General features: G+C 39.8%; 3 protein-coding genes across 3 annotated transcripts; 1 reads left to right on the forward strand and 2 right to left on the reverse strand.

Annotated features, from left to right (window-relative positions):
* Positions 1–387: 387 nt before the first annotated feature.
* On the forward strand, positions 388–4,403 carry prss23 (serine protease 23). The gene is made up of 2 exons (XM_058650203.1): positions 388–714; positions 2,596–4,403. The coding sequence occupies exon 2, from the start codon at positions 2,610–2,612 to the stop codon at positions 3,765–3,767; it is 1,158 nt and encodes a 385-aa protein (XP_058506186.1). The 5' UTR covers positions 388–714; positions 2,596–2,609; the 3' UTR covers positions 3,768–4,403.
* A 567-nt stretch (positions 4,404–4,970) lies between these two features.
* Positions 4,971–10,367, reverse strand: cfl1 (cofilin 1). Its single transcript, XM_058650204.1, has 4 exons — positions 10,229–10,367; positions 6,499–6,809; positions 6,328–6,404; positions 4,971–5,951 (listed from the first exon to the last, which is right to left on the reverse strand). The coding sequence occupies exons 1-4, from the start codon at positions 10,229–10,231 to the stop codon at positions 5,839–5,841; spliced, it is 504 nt and encodes a 167-aa protein (XP_058506187.1). The 5' UTR covers positions 10,232–10,367; the 3' UTR covers positions 4,971–5,838.
* Positions 10,368–12,637: 2,270 nt separating this feature from the next.
* Positions 12,638–21,629, reverse strand: atl3 (atlastin 3). Its single transcript, XM_058650353.1, has 14 exons — positions 21,471–21,629; positions 19,574–19,795; positions 19,052–19,186; positions 18,598–18,702; positions 18,470–18,520; positions 18,244–18,300; positions 18,043–18,135; positions 17,798–17,936; positions 17,569–17,696; positions 17,431–17,487; positions 17,273–17,344; positions 16,322–16,513; positions 15,985–16,224; positions 12,638–14,526 (listed from the first exon to the last, which is right to left on the reverse strand). The coding sequence occupies exons 2-14, from the start codon at positions 19,775–19,777 to the stop codon at positions 14,464–14,466; spliced, it is 1,536 nt and encodes a 511-aa protein (XP_058506336.1). The 5' UTR covers positions 19,778–19,795; positions 21,471–21,629; the 3' UTR covers positions 12,638–14,463.
* Positions 21,630–22,691: the final 1,062 nt, after the last annotated feature.

Below are 22,691 nucleotides of genomic sequence, written 5' to 3' on the forward strand. Positions count from 1 at the left end.
AATACCATTCATACTTTTTCCACAATGTTTTAATACTTTTACTTTTACTTCTAAAACGTAAGTACATTTTATGTCAGAAAATTACTTGATACTGAAGTACAGTAAATGTCATATACTTTAAGATGTTTACTTAAGTAATATTGTAAAAAAAAAATAAAAAAAAGACTTCAAATTCTACCAAAGTCGTTTTCTTTAGTACTTTTACTCAAGTATCCCTTTAAGGTACTTTATACAAGACTGCGTATTGTGAATGTGAAATGTAATAGTGAGTTAGAGTTGAACCTGTAAGTGAAGGGTTACATGAAGCTGTGGTGACCGGACAGAGGAGTCCCTCTCTCCGCGGGCAGGGAGGAGCGGAGGCGGGGCGCTGGGACGTTGGACCGGGAGGAAACACGTCTGGAGCGTTATTTGTTGCCCTGTGTCTCAGCTGTGCGGGTTACAGAGCGAAGACGGTGCGGACGTTCAGTAGCATCTCGCGCGTCATTTATTTAATGTGTTATTGTTAATATTTATTATACAGTACACGCAGTTAAACGGCGCAGTTTCGTCGCAGGAGACAGAGACAGAGATACAGACAGAGGAGGAGGGACAAAGTACCTGTCTGTCAACGGGGGATGATGAAGAAAACCTGGGAGGTGATCCTGAAGGAGTCGTCTGATGGAGAAGAAAACCTGACTGGGATGTAAACACAGACCGTCGACTTCTTACTAGGAGGTAGTGTATTAATCTGAGTGGTTTGGGAATACTTATGATTATTATTAGTAACATACCTTTATAGAGTCTTCACAGGGATGCACCACCTGTTTGGGACATGGGACGATGTCACGATTATCCTCAGCAGAATCATTGCGATATCACGATATTTCACATTTTCTCAAGCTCACATCTAAAGGAAAGAAAACAGATGTTACTAATGTTACAAAATGCATGATTTACTTGTAATGTTACAAAAACGTCTTAGTAACATTACAAAAAAAACAGAACATGACTTTCAGTGTTTCGGGGCGGAGCTTGGACTAGACATCTGATAGGAATGACTGGAAAGATGCCCCCTTGTGGCAATTCGGAATAAAACACAAGGACTGTATGTTGGCGAGAGTCACACATCATTGTTAAGTGAGATTTCCCTGTATTGGAAATTCAGCTTTTTTATCACTACTTTATAAAATAGTATATCGTTCTTTCCCTACAAGCCACCACTTCTTTTTTTTTACTATTTTGCCTTAAACGAGATGGTCTTTCAGTACAAATATTTGGGTGAAATGATGGGCAAAGTCTGTTAAATGTCATATTTGAGTCTTAAATGTCTTTGTGCAAGTTTCTGTGACTCTGCTGCAGACATTAGACTGAACAGCGAGTCCCATCACTTCTGTGTTTCACATAATTGCTTGTGTCATCTCCTTCATCATGTCCAGTTATGTGCTGCTTACTGTTCCTCTGAAACATCTTCTGGATCGTAGTCCTGTTGATTCAAATCAGAACTGTGGTCTTAATGATTTAGAGCCTGAAATGGTGTCTAAACGGTAAACATAAATTGTGTTTTAATCCTGGAACAGGGTCTGAAAACACACATTTTATGCTTCAAGATCTCCAAAGTCAAAGGTTACATCTGTTCTGCCACAGTCTGGTTATAATACTTTTATATTCTGGTCACATTTCACCACTTCTGTAGCTGGTGTTAAATGTGTGCTGCAGCTGTCATGTTGCTAACACTTGAGCATGGAAGGATAATTGTACTTTCCCTGCTTACAGCAGCTCCTTTATTTTTACTACTCTGCCTTTGTAGTGCAATATGGGAGAGCACATAGGTGTGTGGACAGGCCCCACCCTGTCTTTTGTTAGCAGTAATACTCTGTGTTGCTGCTATGCCCCGACTTGTTCTTTTTTTTCCTCCTCTTTTTGCACTTTTTTTTCTCTTTTTTTTTTTTTTTTTTTACACACACCTGCCGTCTTTGTGCCATGAATGCTTCCAGGTCCACAGTCTGTCTGTAGCCAGTATCAAGTGTCTCTTTGTCCGTGCTAATCTGTCCTGAAAGTCCCACGGACACTATGAAGATTTAGTGTTTGATAGAAAACAAGTTCCTCTTTACAAATTTTCGGATGTGATTTTATTGTGAACTCCAAGCCACTTCTCCATCTGCTCCGGCTGGGGAAGCATATCTGATATCCTGATGTTTTTGGTTTCCAGTAATCACAAACTGCATTTCTTCCTCCAGTCTGAGCTCGGGTCCCTCAGCCTTTGCCTGTGGCCTCGTTGCTTCCACTCTTAATGACTGTGCAGCACAAAATGTCCCAGGAAAGGTTTTTATCATAAAGTGCTTGTTTGTTTCTGTCGGGCTGAAATCCTATTTCTTGGTCATCTATAACATAAGAACAAGAGGTTCATTGTTGCCTCAGCACACCACATGAAATTCAGTCCGGCATTGCAACATTAGACTAAGCTGACCTCTCGCATTTACACTCCACTGAGCAAGAGTCCAGATTTAAGGGGGATTAAAGGTTTGTGTGAGGAGTCGATTTCTTGGAAAACATGTATAAATATATAAATATAGAGTGATTACTGCCATTTATGTGATTGTTTACTGTGTCTTCCAGTGTTTCCCATCACCATGTTGAGCCCACGTGAGAGCCCGCTCCTGACTCACCTGCTCCTGCTCCTCCAGCTCCTTCTGCCCCTCAGCCTGTCCCTCCTGCTCCCTCCTCACCCCCCGACAATCCACGTCCCCACGCTGATCCCTCACACGCCGACGCCTCTCACCCGCTCTCGCTTCAGTGCTCAGACTCAGCTGGACCTCACCACTCACTGCAACTCCAGCTGCTTCCACAGAGGAGAGCAGGACGAGCAGCTGACGGAGAAAATGGCCTTTGAGACCCTGTACTCTGACGGCTCCCGCACTCTCACTACTGTGGATGTGGAGGATGAGGATGAGTTCAAGGGCGACGCCCCTCTCTTTCCGTACACTTCACAGGGCAGAGGAGCCAGACTGAAGCCCAGACACAAGCGTGTGAGGCGACAGATCTATGGAGCAGACGGTCGTTTTAACATTCAGGGCGACAACTTCCTCTTGGATTACCCTTTCTCCACAGCCGTGCGGATCTCCACAGGCTGCACCGGTGTTCTTGTGTCTCCGCTGCACATACTCACAGCTGCCCACTGTGTGCATGATGGAAAGGATTATGTGAAAGGGGCGAGGAAACTGAGGGTGGGCTTCCTGATCCCACCGTCTATCAACAACACAAACGGCGGCTTCACCTCCACCAACAAGCCTCTTGTGCGCTGGGTGAGGGTGAAACGTACTCGTGTGCCAAAGGGCTGGATCCAGGGCCCTCAGGAAGTCAGTATGGACTTTGATTACGCCCTGCTGGAGCTGCGCTGGCCTCACCGGCGTCCCTTCATGCGCCTCTCTGTGGCTCCCTCCTCTGATGGACTCGCAGGGAACCGTATCCACTTCTCCGGTTTTGACAGTGACAGACCCGGGGAGCTGGTGTACAGGTTCTGTCCAGTGGAGGAAGAGTCCAGCGACCTGATTTACCAGCACTGTGATGCCCGGCCAGGAGCCAGCGGCTCTGGGGTGTATGGCAGAGTTTGGGACAACAGTTTAGAGCGCTGGGAACGGAAAGTCATCGGCATATTCTCTGGACACCAGTGGCTGGAGATTGATGGGGAGAACCGGGATTACAATGTGGCTGTGCGCATCACTCCTCTGAAGTTTGCGCAGATCTGTTACTGGGTGCACGGCAACCGACTAGACTGTGCCCAGGACTGAGAAGAACAAGTGTTAAAAGTATAGCATGAAAAACAACACAAGAAAGCACATAATGACCGTTTTCGCAGAGTCTTATTTCAACTAAAGCGTTCCACTTTAAACAGGATTAAATCCATTAAAAACAGATTACCCTTCAGTGACACACCAGATCTACTTACTCACTTACTTTTTAATTTAGTTTCCATTCACTGAGGTGTTTCTCTGTTTTAATTTGCTCCATGTAATTTAAAAGATTCTGTCTGTGGGATCATCACCATGACATATTTTAATATGTTTGGAGTCAGTGTTTCCAGTGTTAACATAAACCACTTTTTATAAGAGGGGGGAAAAAAAACACTTTTCTTGTGTGTTCAGTATGTGTCAGAAACAGCACGTTATTTCTCAACTGTGATGAATGAGTCTTTGCTGTACATCACGGGGGGAAACGGTTGGATATTTTTGCAGCTCTTCGAGGGTCATTCAGCTTCATGTGGCATGATCTGCTTTCTGATTGATGTACGGCTACAAAATAACTGCCTGTAGTTTATTGAAACCACTGATGCCGAACATTTCAGCAGTTTGAAGTGTGGACTGGAGAGACAGAGTGTTAATCTTTATTTTATTTGTAAAAATAAATGCTTGATATATTTTAATTAACTGAGATTTGTAAGTGTTTTGTCTTTGTCTCTGGTTTCAGCAGTGGAGTTGGGTTGCCCTCTTGTGGTCATAAGAGTTACTGCAATATTAATGAACCTGAATATCAGTGATACTGAAGTTCTGACGCAGTTAGAACTAAAGTAATTAATCAGTTGATAGGGAAATAGATTGTGAGCTCAAGAGTGACTGTTTTTAAAGATGAATATAAAATGTGACATCTGAATAGGTTTGACATGAGATTTTAAGCATTTTACATTTTAAGATAATAATCATACCTCCAAATTACTTTAAGCACCAAATTGAACTTTATTTTGCAATCCTTTAAATTTTAGACTTTACAATACTTACCGTCCTCCATAAGCACGGGTATTTGAGAAGTCACACTAGGGAAATCGCAGGTGTAAATCAGACAGATTAACTGTTTAAGACATTTATGTCATCTGTTAACACCTGTCAATTTCTACCGTGAAAAATGTCAATGATCAAATTTATACAAATGGTCACACAATTTGTTTTTAACAAAAAAGGATAAAAAAAAAAGGTGCAAAAGAGAAGCAGAACACTCAGTAATTTAGTGCTTTTTATTAGAGATAAGGAGACGATACAAAACATCCACCATTCAATATTCAGTTTAAACTCTGACTGCTGGTCCTTCATATACACATCGCTCCTCATCACACCTTCATAACACCAACGTTTTTTGTTGTTTTTAAATCAAGGATGTCCTAGTTTTACAACGAACAAGGAATGTTGTACGTTTGTTACATCAAATGCCATGGTTTCTGAAACCGAACTGGAAATGAGAAGGAATAATTCAAGTTTTGGAATTTTCATGTTCAAAAGAAAATAAAAAACAAAAAGGATGAAAAGAAAACCACACACACACAAATATAATATATATTTAACCATGTTCCCCCAGAGGTTTTGATACATCTTGTGCAATCAAGAGTGAATTAGTCCATACATCACCTAGTCACATGACTAGAGGTTTGGCAAACAAATATAATTAAATGAGGAATATCAGTTAAGATTTCAATTGTTGGAAAATTAAAAAAGGTGTTAAATGTCCCTTTCTCTGCAATTTCTCAAATGGAACCTGGAAAGAACAAAACCCTGTCTTTAAACATCAATAATGTGTATTTATCATCAGCATCCTTCAGCAGTTGCATCTTATTGTATTTCCTGTGTGTGTGTGTGTGTGTTTTGTTCTTATCCTATGATTCTTCAACTGGAATGACAGACTTTTGTTTGTTTTGTTTTAACTGTCACTTGACCCCAAAACCCACCCACAATAGCCCTCCCCAAGAGTCCTGCAAATTTGGTGAAGATTTTTGCTTTTGCCCTTTTCCAAACCAAACTGGAATGAACAGCTAAACCCGACAGATGTGTCTGGAAAGGCCTCGACTGAAGCCAAAGAGGGAAGGAATGGTAATATTTATATAGAGAATCCTTCAATGGAGACTACTGACGAGCCACCAAGCTTCTCTGCCAAAGTGCGCCGGTCTTTGAGGTCTTCCAAATTGTTCACCTGCCACTCATGCTTAATACCTGGGAGAGAAAAACAGCATTGAGAAGTTAATCACAACATCGTTGTTTTGGACACAGGTACTTCTCCTCCTTGCTATTGGGGCGTTTGTCATGTCAGGTTACTAATCAGAGCCTTCAACGCCTTCAAACAACATCAACACTATGCAGTCAGTCCTTACATCATAATGATGACTTTAAGACACATTTAGCTTCAATGTTCAAAATTAGATTAAAAAAAAAAAAAGCATGTGTTGGTTGTCACAATTTCACATCAGACCCACTGTTATGACAAAGTATGGGTTGAATGTGGTTATGGTTGTAGTTCACATTTAATTTGCTGCTTTTTCAGCCTGATGATACTCAAATTGTTAACACACGAGTATATTTACAAACTCACCTTGAAATTTACTCTTGATAGCATCTTTTGAGCTGGCATAGAGCATCTTGCTCCTCAAAGAGGCACTGTCTGGGGCCCTGTGACAGGAGGGAGAAACATTTCAACCAAATGTCATCTTTGAAGGTCATTAACATTTATTAATCCCCAATGTTTGATTGTGGTCACACTCACCAGAAGATGAAGACCAGATCCTCCTTCTTTGTTTCTTTGTTCTCATAGGTAGCATCATACAGGGCGTAGCGGCAGTCGTTTGTGGGAAGCATCTTCACAAAGTGCATGTATGGGTCTGGGATAGTTGATCCCACTTGTCCCTGCAGGATTTCCTCTGCTTCATCCACAATGATGTTCCTGCAGTCGTTGCTCATGCGAAACATTATGGCCTTCTTCCTCTTCTTCTTCTCCTCTTCGTTGGCTTGAATCTTACGCACCTTCATATCATTGAAGATTAAAATCACTTCATCTGAGACTTTCACACCGGAGGCCTGTGGAGAGAACAATGTGTTGATATGGTTACGGCTTAATGTGGGAAGTGTTAAAACGGCAAATATTAATATTAAGAGAGTATAGACACTGTCCAAAAGACTTTGGGCCACCATTAGTTGTTTTAGCAATGATGCTGCTGTGAAAAAGGGTCTATTACACCAGACATGCTTGAGCGTTACATACACATGTTGTACAAGTTCAACTCACTGACAGCTTGCTAATATCCAAGACCAACTTTCAGGCACATCACTCCAATGATTACAACATTTAAAAGTAGTGTTAACCCATAATCCGAAAACAAAATGCAGACATTAATCCAGTGGGTGTTTGTTATTTTCAGGCCATTATGGCCACCAAAAAAAATGTATTGAAAGACCAACTGACAAATTGCCTCACTTGGAGCACTACTCCAGTGATAGTTTTGACTAATTATTATACTATTACAGTAAATACTCGAGTACTACATGATGAAACTGAAAAAGAGAGAGCAGCATGTGACGATCACACACACGATTACGAGTGCTGCTTATAAAAACGACCAATAAAGGAGGAACTGAGAGGCAAAGGTGTGGCCATGATACGCTGTCATTACCGGTGGTGTATTATGCTCTGATAATTATTTTCCTGGCGAGAAGAAATGAAATTAATACTGACAAACTGTCAGTGCAGCCGTTAAATTCCATTTATTATGCATGGAGGTCAAATTATGAGAATGCTGGAGAACAGAAATCAAATACCAGGACAGTACTGATTGACCAAAGTCCACTGCAAATATGTGCAAGAGGTAGGACCAGCAGGTATAAAACATTACATAAGATCCGGCTCCAAACACAGGGAGAATTTGTGCATCATTCTCTACCATACAGATGACCATGTGGTTGAGGGTGTAGTCAGGAAATTAAGTGTTTCAGTGCAGGGTTCCATCAGACAATGAGGCCTCTGTTGAACTATAGAATACAAGTCACATCATTGAGTCAGAGCTTGCTCCACTAACTCAGTCAGATCTTCTGACTCTGTTTAAGGCACTCGACAGGAAAATGCAGCCTCAGGGGAAGACGGACGAAAACTGCAACCTACCGACAACATGTCAATGTGTGATAGGGGAAAAAGACAATGAAAAGGAAATAACGGGGCAGGAAAGATGGAAAAAGGAACCTAACTGCAAAGCAACCTGAGCAAGCATTGAATGTTTGCTCAGGGCGGAAGGCCTGTGCTCAGGGTGTAAAAGGCTTGTGTGAGATAACAGTGTAATAATTAACCCGAGAACCATAGACACTTCCTTAAACTCCCATCAAGAATAGTACAGGATTAAAAGCACTGAGATGTTTTCTCGATTTTACTGAATTCAACAAATAAGTTACCATCCTCATTGTATGGGGACAAACTTGTTTTTAAACATTCACATTTTGCACTGTTTCCACTGCTTTGGTTTGACTCAGTTTGCCACAATATAATTAGATTATTTTATTTTTGTTGTAGCAGCCGGATAACGTCACCATGGCAATCACTAAACTCTCACCTTATCTAATCTGAACCACTGGTACTTTTCTTTACAAACAAGTTAAGGTTCAAGTTACTCACTCGAGTCAAGAGTCTTGAAAAGGGAAGGGAGGATATATGGTTTTATTGCACATCGCTATAAAAAGTTCAATGATCAGAATCATCACGGAAAGACTTTAGCATTTGAGTGACTTGTAAATGCTGTCTACCTTGCCAAAATTCAGCCCAAATGATTTATTTTGAACTGCCACTAGGGAAATCCTAGGTTTTTTCCAGTCATTCTATGACCTTATGATGCTTTAAGATTCATTCATTAATTTTCTCCCACTTCATCACCCACATAAGGCTTTATTTTATAATGAAAAGTATGTATCCATATGCTACAACATTTTGTAACTTTGGTAACATAAGTAATATTTTGTCATTAGTAACATCAGGTCTCGTTCCTCGTTTTAGAAAAAGGTACGTCTTTTGAGCAATTGTTAAAAATTACAATAATTTTACAGGATAATCACATCGACCCAGGTCTGCAGTAAAATTTAAGATTAGTCTGGATGTTTTTTGTCGGAGGGACCAATTTAACTAGCAAACACTGTGGTACAGGGCTGATCCATTAGAAGAAATAACATTCAAATAAGGAAGGAAGTTGTGCAACAGCAGATAAAACAGATGTCAGATTTAACATAGTGCAGACTCAGCACAGAACAAACAAACTCACATACATAATAAAATCCCAGATATAATAATAATAACAATAATAATAATGTGAAATACTTTTACGAGTCATAATCACACCAAACAATAATGCATACTATACTTGGCCATTTCCGGCATGCGTGTGCACGGATGAAAACAATCGATTGTCCGTTGATGGTGCGTTATAATCTAAGGACATGACGGTGTAAGCAGTGAATATAAACTGCTCAGCAAATTAGATAAATAGAAAAAAAATAATAATGCGCAGCATCATAAGACAATTCAGAGACAGCGGCCCGTTAGCTTCCGCTGAAGCATCCAACAATGACAAACAGGCGTCACATAATGGTGACAATTCACTCAATTATTCACCACATCCACACAATAAAGTGACAAAATCACCATGAATGACGGGTTGTGGATAAAATGCGAGTGAAGATCCGTTATAATACGACACCAAACAAAATGGTGTTTGCACCAAATTCAGGGTGGGGCCATGAATGCAGCACACGCACATGTGTGCGCTAGCTTTGCTATATAAGGCAAAAGTGCTCCAACGGAACGTTCGTCCGTCAATTCACACATTTTAAAGTCACTTCGCAAAACTAGACATGCACATACATTTAGTAGCATTGCGGAGTTAATTTGGTCCACTGATTTGAGGCCCGATATCAGCCAGAATGTGTGACACTATTAGCAAAAAGGAGCCGCACACACGGACAAAGAACAAGGAAATCACAGTTAACGTCAGCCTCGGCTAACGGAGCTAGCTCAGCTAACAGTGGCCCTGAGGCTGCTGCACCTGCCGGCTCCGCCTCATACACATACCGATGAGCCGCGGACAAATAACGGAAACATGATTCAGTGAAATGCAGTGTTATCACAGCGGCATGGAAACGGTGGTAACAGGCCATTTAGGGAACTGGATTTATTCTGCGCAACACAGGGCAAACAACTGGAATGAGACGGCTTGTTTTGGAACAATTATGTGTAAATGAATTTAACGACGTGTGATGTGCGGCACCGCCGTGCTCAATGAAGGCGTCACGAGCCGGTCACAGCGTAGACCCCGGTGCTAACAGTAGCTCCGGAACGCTGACGCTGAAAGCTGATTCTGTTATATCTTCAAAAATAAAACATTACCTTTACTGTGACTGAGAGACAATATACGCGGGCGAAAAACAAACTGAGGGTAAAAACAATAAAGAGCCGTTGAACTTACCATGGCTGTCGTCGGGACTGGTCAGTGTCTGGACACAAACTCAATGGACTGTGATGGTAATGAACCGTTGCTCGCGCTCACTCTCTGTGAATACGTAACGGGAACGCGCCCAATAAGCGCGACCCCGATATGTGCAAGGTGCACGAGCGGGAGCGCTTGTCTGCTGACTGTGAGCACGCGCTCTGTATTTTTCTTTTTTTTTATTTCCTACTTTTTGTTTACTATATAATACATTTTATCACATTTTAATCTAATCTAAGTCACAAATGGCTTCAGTTTAAAAGCCTCAAAACAACATAATGATAATTTCCCTCACACTGGTCAACCGATTTATTAGCTTTTTGTTAAAAAAAAATTGTATACATATTTTTTCAATCATATTGGCTTATTTTATAAATAAAATCGATCACTCTGGATGAACATCGAAACATATTTATGTATTTGTATACAATACTGTAAACCTGTGACTGAATTCATACAGTGTTATTATTCTAACACATTTAAAACCAATGCATGTGTGTATAAAATCATTATCGAGGAGTGATTAATACAAAAAACGGCTGTTTTTGACGGACATTCAGCGATTTACGAGGCAACACTCTGCCAGTCATCCATCCTCCCCTCATCTCCTCCTCTCCTCTCCTCTCCTCCCTCCTTCTACCTACTTCCCCCTCCCCTGCGGTTTTTGTTGAACTCACTTCCAAATATGGAAGTGAACAGTGAGCGGCGTCGGAGGCCACAGTGAACGCGCCTCGCACACAGCGAGAGGAGGAGAGGAGGGGTCGAGCCCGCGACGCTGATCACCATATAAGGAAACAAGGGACAAGAAACTCGGCTGTAGCAGATTTTTGTACAGCACCGAGAGAGAGACCGAGAGAGAGAGTGAGAGTGCAGGCAGTAGGAGGAGAGCAGCTGAATCCACACATTTCTGACACCGTGATGATGCAGCACCAGGATGAAAAATATTATGAAATATTTTATCAGAAAAATAAATTTAATTTATTCAACCACAGAATATAACTTTAGATTACTGTTGATAAAGTTAAATAGTCATTAATTGGAGTATAGTGACAGTGGTCAGCAATTGGTGGCCTGTGGGGCAAAACTGGCCGGCCAGCATCAGTGACCTGGCCCGGCAGATGATTTAACAAATCTGATCTTAAGTTATTTGCTTATTTTCACAACAAAAAGATGATTTAACAAATCTGATCTTAAATTATTTGCTTTATCTTCACAACAAAAAAAATTAAATTTCATGTCGAATTCAGAGCTTTTATTGTGAAAAAATAGGAACTTATTTAAATAGATGCCGTTGCTAGAATTGACAGTTAACCTAAACTAAATATATGGTTTAAAAAATAAAAATAAGACAGGTTTGGGGAGTAAATGTCCAGAAAATAACTATTATATGTTAGGCTCAAAGAAGAAGCAATAATTCTTAAAATTTAAATAATGCATAACAAATATTAACAGTACAAGTACGTATCTCACACGCATCTGTCTTCATAACAAGCTGGTGATTAAAGACAACGTCCACATTATTGTTAGTTTAAGGCAGAAAAAAAAACTTGTTTTTTTCTTTGTGACAGAAGACGTGTGAAGGTACTTTGTCTGATGAAGATATGATGTTTTGGCCCAATATTCAATTGCTTACAAAAAAAGGACCCTGACCACATTTACTTGCTGATCCCTAGTACAGTATACGAGGCCCCATGCAGAATTGGTGGCAAATGGTGAAAGAAAATTCTGAAAAAAATAATTATTGGAGCCACTGAAATACTTTACAATGTATTTTTGACTGATTGGTAAGTGTTTCTGTTGCAGCTTATTCGTGTATTTGAAGCACACTAGTTTTTGACCGTGGCCCGTGATGCACTTTATTTTGAAATCTACCATTTTTTTGTTATTGTTCTGAGGATTTTCAAGTTTTGTAGAAGAAAAAATGCTTTAGTAAAACGTGTGAAATGAAGAATCTTTAGTCACGTTTTTTTTATACCACACATGACCAAATACCAATTTTCAACCAATATACTATAGTGAAACATTAGCCAAATTATACCCTAGAATTATGTGAAGCCCGCTAAGGCACACAAAAATGTACTGAGGCATTGTTAAGCTTTGCTGTTCTTGTTCTATTGTAGTTATGCACAAGTTCATTGAGAGAAAGAAAAACAGCCACATTCCTTGTACGTGTTCACATGCTTGACCAATAATGCCGTGTGGACCTCAGAGATGAAACCACGAGAGTCAACAAATATCTCTAACAAAAATTCTACAACATGGGTTTTTCACACACATCCTCAACCAGGACAGAATATTCACTTCAAGACCTGACCAAAGTTCAACTTGGTATTTGTACAAAATCCAAAGAATCCCCAGGGGGTTCTTAACAAATTGAATTGAATAAACTGAACTTTCAAAGCTTTTATTCTTCATAAAACAGCATTTCTTAATCTAAGGCAACCATACGTTTGCAAGAAATGATCACAACAGCCTTTGCTACAATATAGCACGCATTTATTCACTTTTGGAATGAGTAGTGTGCAATAAAGCACCAAAGAGAAGGGTAAGTGCAATAGTATTTGCTTGTAAAACACGTCAAAAGGTTTCACCTCCGTGTAGAAAGACACAGCCCAGGAATGTGCAAAACATCTATTATATATATTTCTAATGGTCACTTTGGTCTTGTATTCCTCTGCCTTTACCTACAGTTACATGGAATTATCGATCTATCAGCTTTCTGTGTAAGTAATCAGGATTTTTACCTTTTCTGTATTTTAAAGTATTTCATACTGCAAGAAGCTGCATTTCATAATTTTCAGCGATGTAGGGCACATTTGCAAATCATCATAGTCCTTTAATCCAATGCCAGATTCCATCTGAGTTGGCCTGAGACGCTCAGTTTGAGCAAAACAATGAAAACTAAAAACCTTATAAATCCACCGCATATTTGACCCTTTTTAATTCTCTGCATGATTGCGTTTTGAAGAAGAATCAGTTTGATGAATTAGATAGAAAGGCTGCATGTAAACAAGTCATCACTAACTCATTATTTCTCCCAAGTAGTAATGTGGTTTGATAATGTGATAAACCATGTCGTGTCAGGCAGAGCTGTGACCTGAGCATGAATCTGCACATAAAAAAAAAAATCAATATTAATATTCCTGTTTGTTTGAAAGCCAGATCACTGTGATGCAGTAGATGAAGTAACTTTATCTACTGCATCACAATCATATGGTGAATGTAACAGTCAAGATAACAGCACAGGTTAGTAAGACATAATGCCAGGGAGTCATTTTTAAGTCGAATGTATGTGGTAGATTTCTTCAAACCATTAACTACCAAATTTGATCTAAAAGCTGCAATTTGGAAATCCTGCTCACGTTTTTTTTGTGTGTGTTGAGCTATAAAGTCTGAGCTACAAAGTGCCGTTGCAAAATTTATTTGATCTAAGGCATAAAAATAACTAAATCTTTTTGGTGTGACTGGTTGCATTGTGTGGTCAACACCTTTATGCTCCATCTTTGGAAAGCTCTGCAGAATATAAGGTCCCGTTTTTTTTAAGTCTCTGTATATCAGTACATAGCATAGCACGCAGTATCAAAAACTACGTAAATCGTAAAGAGAAAAGCGCCCGACTCCCATTACATGCAGCTTCCAAAAATGTGCTGCGCTAATTACAAAGTGCATTGCCTCTTCATGTCAAAGCAGTGACCTTTGGCCCGTCTCTAAATGCTACTCTATATCAAATAAACGGCCAATCTATAAACTGAATGGAACATGGCCAACAACTAAAATAAAATTACACAAAACCAACAAAAAATAATTATAACAGCGTAAGCTTTAACGCCAGCAACAGAAGCTTTGTTTGAAAAGCACCCGACTATCCTGTCTGAACAATAAGTGTTTTATTTCTTTCGTTTTAAAGTAAACATTGACCTTGTCTGTTAAGGCTAATTGTATAAGTGTAAAATGATGGCAGTGCCAATTAAAGACAGTGAGAACAAGTTAAAGTCCCTGCCTCACTGAATCCAGTCTCCCCTATACAAGGCTGGACTTTTAATAGGCAGAGTAATGTGCATAATAACTGAGATGCTGGTGAAGTGGCATCAGGTTTGTACCTGGTGCCAAAATGTGGTTTAGCTGCATGTTTGCGCCAGGGCTTTACTGCTGAATGTGTGCTTGTGCTGTGTGCTGGTTGCATTGGATCCAGGTTACGTGTGATCAGAAGTCCTCTAGGTGGATTTCTTCTGGTCAGCAGGGCTCACCCCCCTCGACTTGTTCAACGCCACAGTGGCCTGAGAAGAGAAGAAGAGGAAGACAGATTTGAAACCTGACAGAGCCTTTTTCTTCACATTTAAACCTTCCAGTGAATGTGCACTCAACCAAGCAAAACTACTTGTGGTTTCTTTGCAAGTAAAGACAGTTAAGATCCTTAGGTCATTGCTAGTTTCATTTTCCGCTTGACTGACTCATCTTATGTAGGCTGTTAATACAAGGCAGCCATTGGCCAATTTTAGCAGCATTCTCCTCCCCATCTGCCGTTAGTGTTTTTTTTTCTTTTTTAAGTTCCCTTTGCCACAGGAAACAACCTCCAAGCCAGACGACTACACACTGAAACTCACAAGTTTTGACTAAGACGTGTGTCGTGCATTCGCGATAAGCCAATAAGACTGATGTTTTCTCTTTGACTCTTTTTGTGTCAGTATCTCTGACACAACTAAACCAAAAAGTGTTGTCAGTATCTCAAGGCACTGTCTATGTACACTGTCTTGAGATAATGTATGTTATGATTTGGCACTAAACAAATAAAATTGAGATCCGCTCGTTCTCATCACTGAGTAACGTGCACAAAATAGTTTGACAGAACCTTGTGAATGTGAATTTGACCTTTTTGTTTTATTCAATTAGACATTTGTGTCAGTTGTGCCATTATTCCTGCATGAAAGCCAAAAACATGTTCATTTAAGCTCATTATTGAGTACAAATGAAGGTTTGAGGCTAATTTAAAGCCAACTTTGACAAGTTGATGTTACATGGAAGAGATTTCAATAGTTTAGTTGAATTAACAATGGAACAGTGTCTTTGCTTCCAGTAAACATATTTTATATTTACACCTAGTTATGTGCTAGTTCTCCTCTAGTTTAGCACAACCTTAGTTGTCTTATCACACAACCTCACTGTTATCCTAAGACTTCAAGCAGCCATATGACCTCTGGCATTTCTCCCATGACAACACACTCTTTACTGTCAAAAGATGAGAAATGACGTCACCTACTCTCAGCGAAATTCTTCAGCTGAATAGTCTTTTTGTTTCTAAAGTGTGCATAACGTCAGCCGTTAAAGTAAAACTAAAATAAGGCAGCAGTTACTCTATATATTAAACTGTTTTTTTTACTGACTTCATTTGACACTGGCTTAAAAGCAAGGGTTTCTACATTTCTGTTAGGTAAGTGTTTGTTAATTTGAGACAACCAAAGACAGTGACTGAATATTTTAATTTTAAATCCTGCTCATATAACATTAACGTCACACAAAGAGGCTCATAAAACTATAACACAGAACATACTCAATTCTGCTTTTGTTTTGGCAGGTGAATCATACACAAGGTTTCTCCTGCTGAATGGTGCTGTTGTTGTTTCTTTCCAGCATTGATAGTGCCATCTAGTGGCTTTGATGGGTACATTAAACTTCAATGCATTTTCATTGACTGAAACCTGTGCTGTGTTCTCGGCTTCGAGCCTCATCATTCTCACCTGCTCCAGGACAACACCTGCAGCCTGGTCGATGGCCCCTCCTACATTCCGGTACCGACCAGAGTAGCGGATGAAGGCCCATGTCAGCATGGCCATCATGACCACACCCAGAGTGCAGTCACACACCAAGGCAAAGGTAGACAGGCCAACAAAGAGAAGTATGCCTGACAGGATGTAGAGGATGCACACCAGGACAAACAGCACTGCTGGTGTCCGGAAAGCACTGAAGAGATTTTTTGACTTTTAAAACAGAGAGAAAAACAGATAATCATGAGCCGTTCTGAAACCAGATCACTGCAAAAGAAAACAACAATATTGAATATGATTGGTTCTTTACGTCATTGTGTTTAAGGTAAGACTGCCACATTTCCTCCAGCTCCTTCTCCAGCTGTGCCTGGTAACGATCACAGAACTCCTGTCCACCCATCTTCTTGGTGGATGAGAAGGCATGCAGAGCCTCTCTGTAGTTGAAGACATGTTTTTCCTCCAGAGACTCGGGAGCCACATAGGGCAGGTCTCCCCCACACACCTTAGCAAAGAAAAGTTAAAATAAATGCATCACACACTGGCATACCTGAGTTTATTATGAAGAGGAGTAGAATAGAAAGAAGAGCAGAGTCCTGCTGTGAGGCTGCAGGTACCACTGATAGAGAGGAAGAGTGAGAGAGACAAGTGCTTTGACCTCAGAGCGATTATGTTAATATTCTGTACAAAAACTGACTTAAGTCCCCCCTATGGAGTATAAGTGTGTAAGTGTGTGTGGTGGATGCTGTGGGGTGACAAAGTCAGAAGAGAGATTTTTATTACTTTACAGGGACTTAAACCATGTAACCCCTCACGGTACCTGGCGTGAACACAGGTCATGGGTGATCAGATCACACATTACTAAGTCAGTTCACACACATTATTGTGAGTCTCCAACATGTGTCTCGATTGAGCATCACATCATTTGATTTTATGTGCAACCAGTTTGTCCAAAGTAGTTGATTTTTATGCGACCTGCATACAAATCAACTATTCTGGACAAACTGGTTGCTGCCAATATAAATAGAGGTTACATTGACAGTGAATCACTTTTTATAGCCTTGTCTGATTTACATGTTACACATCAAACATTACATTAAAGTAGTAAAAGATGTGACAGACGTGGGAAACCTCTTCCATGAGTTACTTAAAGCTGCTTATGAAGATAAATCTGCTCCCCGATAAAACTCCCAGAGAATGCCCCAATCTAAATCTCTAAACATTACCTGGAGCTCATGTCTGACAGCCACTTAAGTGAACTCACCTTTTCCATGCACTTGTAATACTGATCTTTGGCTGCTGCCACAGCTGCCAGGTTGTTGGCCTCTGCGGTAGCCTGGTAGGAAGCAAATGTCAAACACACAGTTACCACAGCTCGCGTTTGTCAGTTGTGTCCTGTTCACATCTATGTTCTGCATGTACCATGAGCATTGTCTTTGGCTGTGGTAAGTCTTCTCCCTGGTAAATCTTGATGTAAGCCTAGTAAGACAAATATTACACAAAAGTGAAGTCAGATATGCTGTAAAAAATTGACTAACATCGTGATGAAGATGATGCTACCTTGAAGAACTCGAGCAGGCCCATGCAGGTGACCTTGTTTCCATTTATTTCTTTCTCAGCCAGACGATCTGGGCGCAGCAGCTTAGGAATCAGACTCTTCAGCTGCTCTTTGAACTCTGGTGCCACGTCTGAACAAGTAAAGACAACAGCAGTTAGCTTATTGTGAATTCTGCTAAATGCCAAGCTCAAACTAATTATGATAGTCGAGAGAAAAAAAAGGAGATTTTACCGCTAAGTTGTCCCTCAAATTGGGGGTGGGTAGCAACCCTCAACCCAGGGTGAGGCAACAAGAAGCAGGAAATGCTGGTGAAGCATGAATGAATGTGTTCCCTCACTGTTTGCAGCTCCTCGTGTTGGGCCTCCTTCACCTTTAAGAATCAATAAAATAGTTAGTTAGAAATCCCAAACTCTGAAATCAGGTGTTTAGATAAGAAACAGTATGTAGCAGATTCCAAATTGAGGCATCACTCGTACCTGTAACCGTTTATCCAGGAATTCATTACCTCCCTTAAACCCATAGTTGTATTCATAGGGGAAGCTCCAGTCCCTGATAAGAAACATCAAAGACTGTGGAAGGAGGGAAAAGATATTGAAGAAACAAACGGACAACCAAATAATCAAAAATACAATTGAAAATGTGTTCCACATTAGGAGGAATGTTGTGTGTTGTATTACCTGGAAGGGTTTCTGGAAGATTTCATCCATTGCAAGACGACCGTACTCTGTAAACAGCTGTTAGGAGGAGACACTGATTAATATAAATGAATACAGGGTCAAAAGCTTTCTAAATCTTCAAATTTCACATCATGTGTGGTGAAAGATTAAGATGAAATTGTTCTTTTAGATAAATTATTTCAAACATGCTTGACAAACTGCATCAAAGCAGCCGATGTAAACAGACCTGTAGCTGCTGCAGATCGTCCTCCTGCACGTTCTGTGACAGATTGTAGATCTACAAAAAAAGTAAGCGTATGGTATCAGAACACTGATAATATACTTAATCAATGACGATCCAAGGAGATCTGTTACCTGTATTGAGCTGGTCATGGTGCTGAGGGCAAAGATGGTGGCACAGTCCTTCACAGTGGATTCGTTATCAAATGCTCCCTGAGTGTCCATCAATAACACTGCCACCTACAGCAGCAGATAGACGAGCACATTCAACATGATGACTTTGTTACAAGAGGGAATTACTCCTATTAGTGTTGGTGAGTATTTCCTTCAAACCACAATTACATACACATAAAATTAGTAAAATAAAGTACAAATTATGTAGAGATAATAAAAAAAATGCATGGCACCATAACTATGAAAGCACTGGGGAGAACCTTTCAACCTCCACTGATGCAACTATTTTGTAAAGGGTGAAAATAAGTAGATGTAGTTTAAGGAGAAAAAAAATCAAATATTGGTCTTACAGGGATTTTATAGGAATGGAATAATATACAATCAACTAATACATTTAGTCAGTTAAAGTCAGTACTTCGGTTCCATCGTCCTTCGCAACGAGGAAGACTTCACTCCACAGCTGGATGCCTGTTGTCTCTGGTTCTGAACCACCTCTCCAAGAAAATCCAGTTAGTGGTTCGTCATCTTGACCCAGCCAGTTTTCATCCCCCTGAAAAAAACACAAATGACTACTTCAGAACTTGTCTTGAACAACTGAGAGTAAGACCTTATGTGTATAAGAAACTGTGATATTGTAGAAGTCTTATATTTTGACCCCAGTCTAATTATAACTTTCTAGATTATCACACATTCACCACAAGAAGAAGTAATCTGAGCTAGTAATGATTTATTTAATAATAAAATGTACATAAATGCTAAACCAAATAATAAAATAGCTGCAGATTAATTGCCTCCAATTATTGAGTGGTCAGCTATGTCAATGTGACATGATGATTCACCATCAGTTTACACTGTGCGACCTTGGCTTCTGACTGATGTAGACACACATAATGTCCAGATTAGGGAGACACAGAGATCATGTTACAGCGTCACTCACCTTTCTATACATGTAACGGAGCATGAAATCCAGCAGGAAGCTCTTTCCCTTCCTGAAGGCTCCGGCTACTGACAGCACCACCACGTGCTTGTCTCTGATCTCAGGGGCCAACAGAATCTGGGACAAAGCCTCTGTGTCCAACTCAAAGGAATGATCATCCTTACACACTCTGACGATCTGAACTGGGCCTGGTTCACCCCTCATGCTTCAGGAGGTGCGAGTCTGTGTGGAAAGTATACACAAAAACATCATGTTAGTACTGATATTAGTACTGGATCAATTCCTTTAGCAGAAAGCAATCACTATTTAAAATGTATCATTACTGAGACAATAGAAACGGTCATTTTTATGACATTAACACAGTTTAATACTAAATTATTTTTCTACAAATTCACTTTCAGTCTGCAATACAGAAATATTTTATTCAAATTTAAGTGATTGTTCTATATTTAAGAGAGGTGCTAGCTTTTTTGATTATCTGTAAAGATAATTATTAAAATGATTCATTTATTGAACACATTTTTCCAGCTTTACTAAGACTAGAAATTTGACCACCACACACAGAGAGAACATGAGCAAACTCCAAATACAGAAATACAGCAAAAACAGAAATACAGAAAGCAAACTCCATGCCATACGGGCAGGGTCGCGAACCCAGGACTTTTTGCTGCAAGGCAACAGTGCTAGCCACTACAACACCATGTGGCCGACATTTCCTCAATGATTTACATTAAAATAACATATAACCAGAAGCTTGTGAAAAACTGATGCCATAATTATGTGGATCTAAATAACTGCTTCTGCATTTCAGTGTTGGGATTGGCTTTCCATATTTCAAACACAAGTTTGTCAGGTTTGGGGAGGTTTTTAAATATCGCATTTGATGTAGACATACAAAGTGACGCATATTTCTAGTTCACAAAATATTAAAACACTTCTATTTATTGCCTCAATCTCTAAATAAACCACTGTAGAGGGATTGAAGAGTCACAGTCTTCTCCTTGGCCATATTGTCTTAGTAATATCAAACAATGTTAGTGCATGATTTCCTAATATTGTGCAGCCCTTATTTGGATTGCAAATATATTGCAAACTGTTAACTCTCTATCTGTGAGCCAGCGCCTACTGGGCAATCAGGAAAGCACTCATCTCTCCACGAGACACAAAATATAACTCTGTAATAATGAATATACAGTAGCTCTAATGTGGGTGTGACGCTGCTTTGCCTCAGGCCAGTAGATACACTGCCCTGATCAAAGCTGCTTGAATGGACTCCATTGTCAGTGCTGAGTGAGGAGGATGCCCTCTCCTCCCATGGTGAGTAACACAGTCTGGGAAGGGCTTTCACAACAGTTTATGTGCGATTATAATTCCAAAAACCAAACCACTCTCTCTCTCCTCCCTGTGAAAACGCCACCCCTCAAAGGTGTGGCACTTCAGAAACAGCATACCAGGCATTTCTCTACAGTGTATGTTCAAGTAGAGCGAATACAAGACAGAAATGTGCGTTTGTTAGTTTTATTATGAGAAAGTAACGCATAAATAATATAAACTACACATAATTATTTATGGACATTTCCTGGTCTGCGCAGCTGCAAACATAACTCTGGCAGTGGGCACCGTTTGGCTGAAGTTCAACCAGCTACGCTTTACATGTTGTTAACACATTGTAGTGATGCGTTGTATTAACTGCATGAGATGAATTTGAGGAGTAAAACCCACGACTCTGAGCAAACTAGCTGTCAGGTTGAATACGTGCGCATTTTCTAACAAAAAGAAGTATAAACAGACGCGTTAGCTTGTTGTTTAGCTGCGTGGAAACTTTGAGTATGTTTAACCTGAAAACACTGAAAATACACTTTGTTCCATTAGCGTATGTTTCTCAGAGTAACTTTACCTTTAGTGACTTCAAACGGCTTCAATTCAATCTTATGGGAGTCGACAATCGACTGCAACTGACCTTTTTTCTAAACTGGCATGAAAACAACAATCATGAGAACTTTTTTCCAACCACGAAAACCTCCTTCATACTTCCGTATTCATCTCGCGCAATGACTACAGGGAAATGTAGTTTTCACCGGGGCTACCTGCTCGACTTCAACCTATCAAGGAAATACGTTACCCAAAGTGCAACTCAAAACGTTAACTTGGGAACGTGTTTTTTTTTTTTTTTAAGCAGTGTTACGAATACGGAACAGGTAGTCCACGTGTAATTTAAAAAAAAGTTATTTTGCGTTAAAACAGAACGCGCGAAATACTTCAAAGGATGAAAAGCACGTCGTAATAGCAGCAGGTTTTTTGTTGGACGACATTTCATGGTATTTATTGGTTCTGAAAAATGTGCATGCTACGCCCTCTAGTGGCGAAACGCACAAACAGCATTCAACAGGTGCTCAAAATACATTCAACTAACCCTACAACATATTTTGCAGTCGAGTAACAACAGTAACATTCAGATTGTGTTTCAGTTTGCGTCATTGTTTTTGCACTTTTTGTTCTCACATATCTACACATTGTGAGTACAGACAAAAGCAATACACGCCTCATCTGAAAATACAAAGACATTTTTCATACAAACCAACACTATGGTGCATTTTATTTGTTAGATTAAAAAATCCTGAATCATTTTCCGAAATACATACAATTTACAAACAGGGAAGCAATGTATGTAAATATGTTATGTGATATGTAAATGGTTTAAATGGCAGTGAGTTGATCTTACATAATAATAATAATAATGATAAGTAAAAATTAAAATAGCTTCGATGAGTTTCCCAGGTCACATCCAGGCTGCCAAATGACAAAAAATCAGACAGAGCTGGAAAGTCAAAGGTCTGTGACAATGGAAAAAATTCAAATAGAAAAACAAGTAGAGTTTTTCACTTTTTGAGTACAATCTATAGTTGGACCTATTACACAACTACTTTAAGAAAGACAACATTTTAAAAACAACCTCAATTAAAAACATTCTTAATAATTGGTAGAAGATTGAGTTTGAAGTTGGCAGAGCGCAGAACCCTTGCTGCAAATGTTATTTATATTATAGATCTAATTTGGAAATCAATAGTTAGAACAAAACAGTCCTTCCAGCCTTGAAAATGACCATTACATTTTTTTT

This window comes from Solea solea, chromosome 14 (genome assembly GCF_958295425.1).
Source record: "Solea solea chromosome 14, fSolSol10.1, whole genome shotgun sequence".
NCBI lineage: Eukaryota > Metazoa > Chordata > Actinopteri > Pleuronectiformes > Soleidae > Solea > Solea solea.

What these genes read in the sequence shown, in the direction of transcription:
- prss23 (XM_058650203.1), top strand. Translation starts at nt 2,610, where the DNA reads ATGTTGAGCCCACGTGAGAGCCCGCTCCTGACTCACCTGCTCCTGCTC.
- cfl1 (XM_058650204.1), bottom strand. An exon ending in GATCTGGTCTTCATCTTCTG is followed by an intron (nt 6,405 to 6,498) that starts GTGAGTGTGACC and finishes CTCCTGTCACAG; the next exon opens with GGCCCCAGACAGTGCCTCTT. An exon ending in TATCAAGAGTAAATTTCAAG is followed by an intron (nt 5,952 to 6,327) that starts GTGAGTTTGTAA and finishes TTTCTCTCCCAG; the next exon opens with GTATTAAGCATGAGTGGCAG.
- atl3 (XM_058650353.1), bottom strand. Translation starts at nt 19,777, where the DNA reads ATGAGGGGTGAACCAGGCCCAGTTCAGATCGTCAGAGTGTGTAAGGAT. An exon ending in GCCTGCTCGAGTTCTTCAAG is followed by an intron (nt 17,488 to 17,568) that starts GTAGCATCATCT and finishes TTGTCTTACTAG; the next exon opens with GCTTACATCAAGATTTACCA. An exon ending in ATTACAAGTGCATGGAAAAG is followed by an intron (nt 16,514 to 17,272) that starts GTGAGTTCACTT and finishes TTCTTTGCTAAG; the next exon opens with GTGTGTGGGGGAGACCTGCC.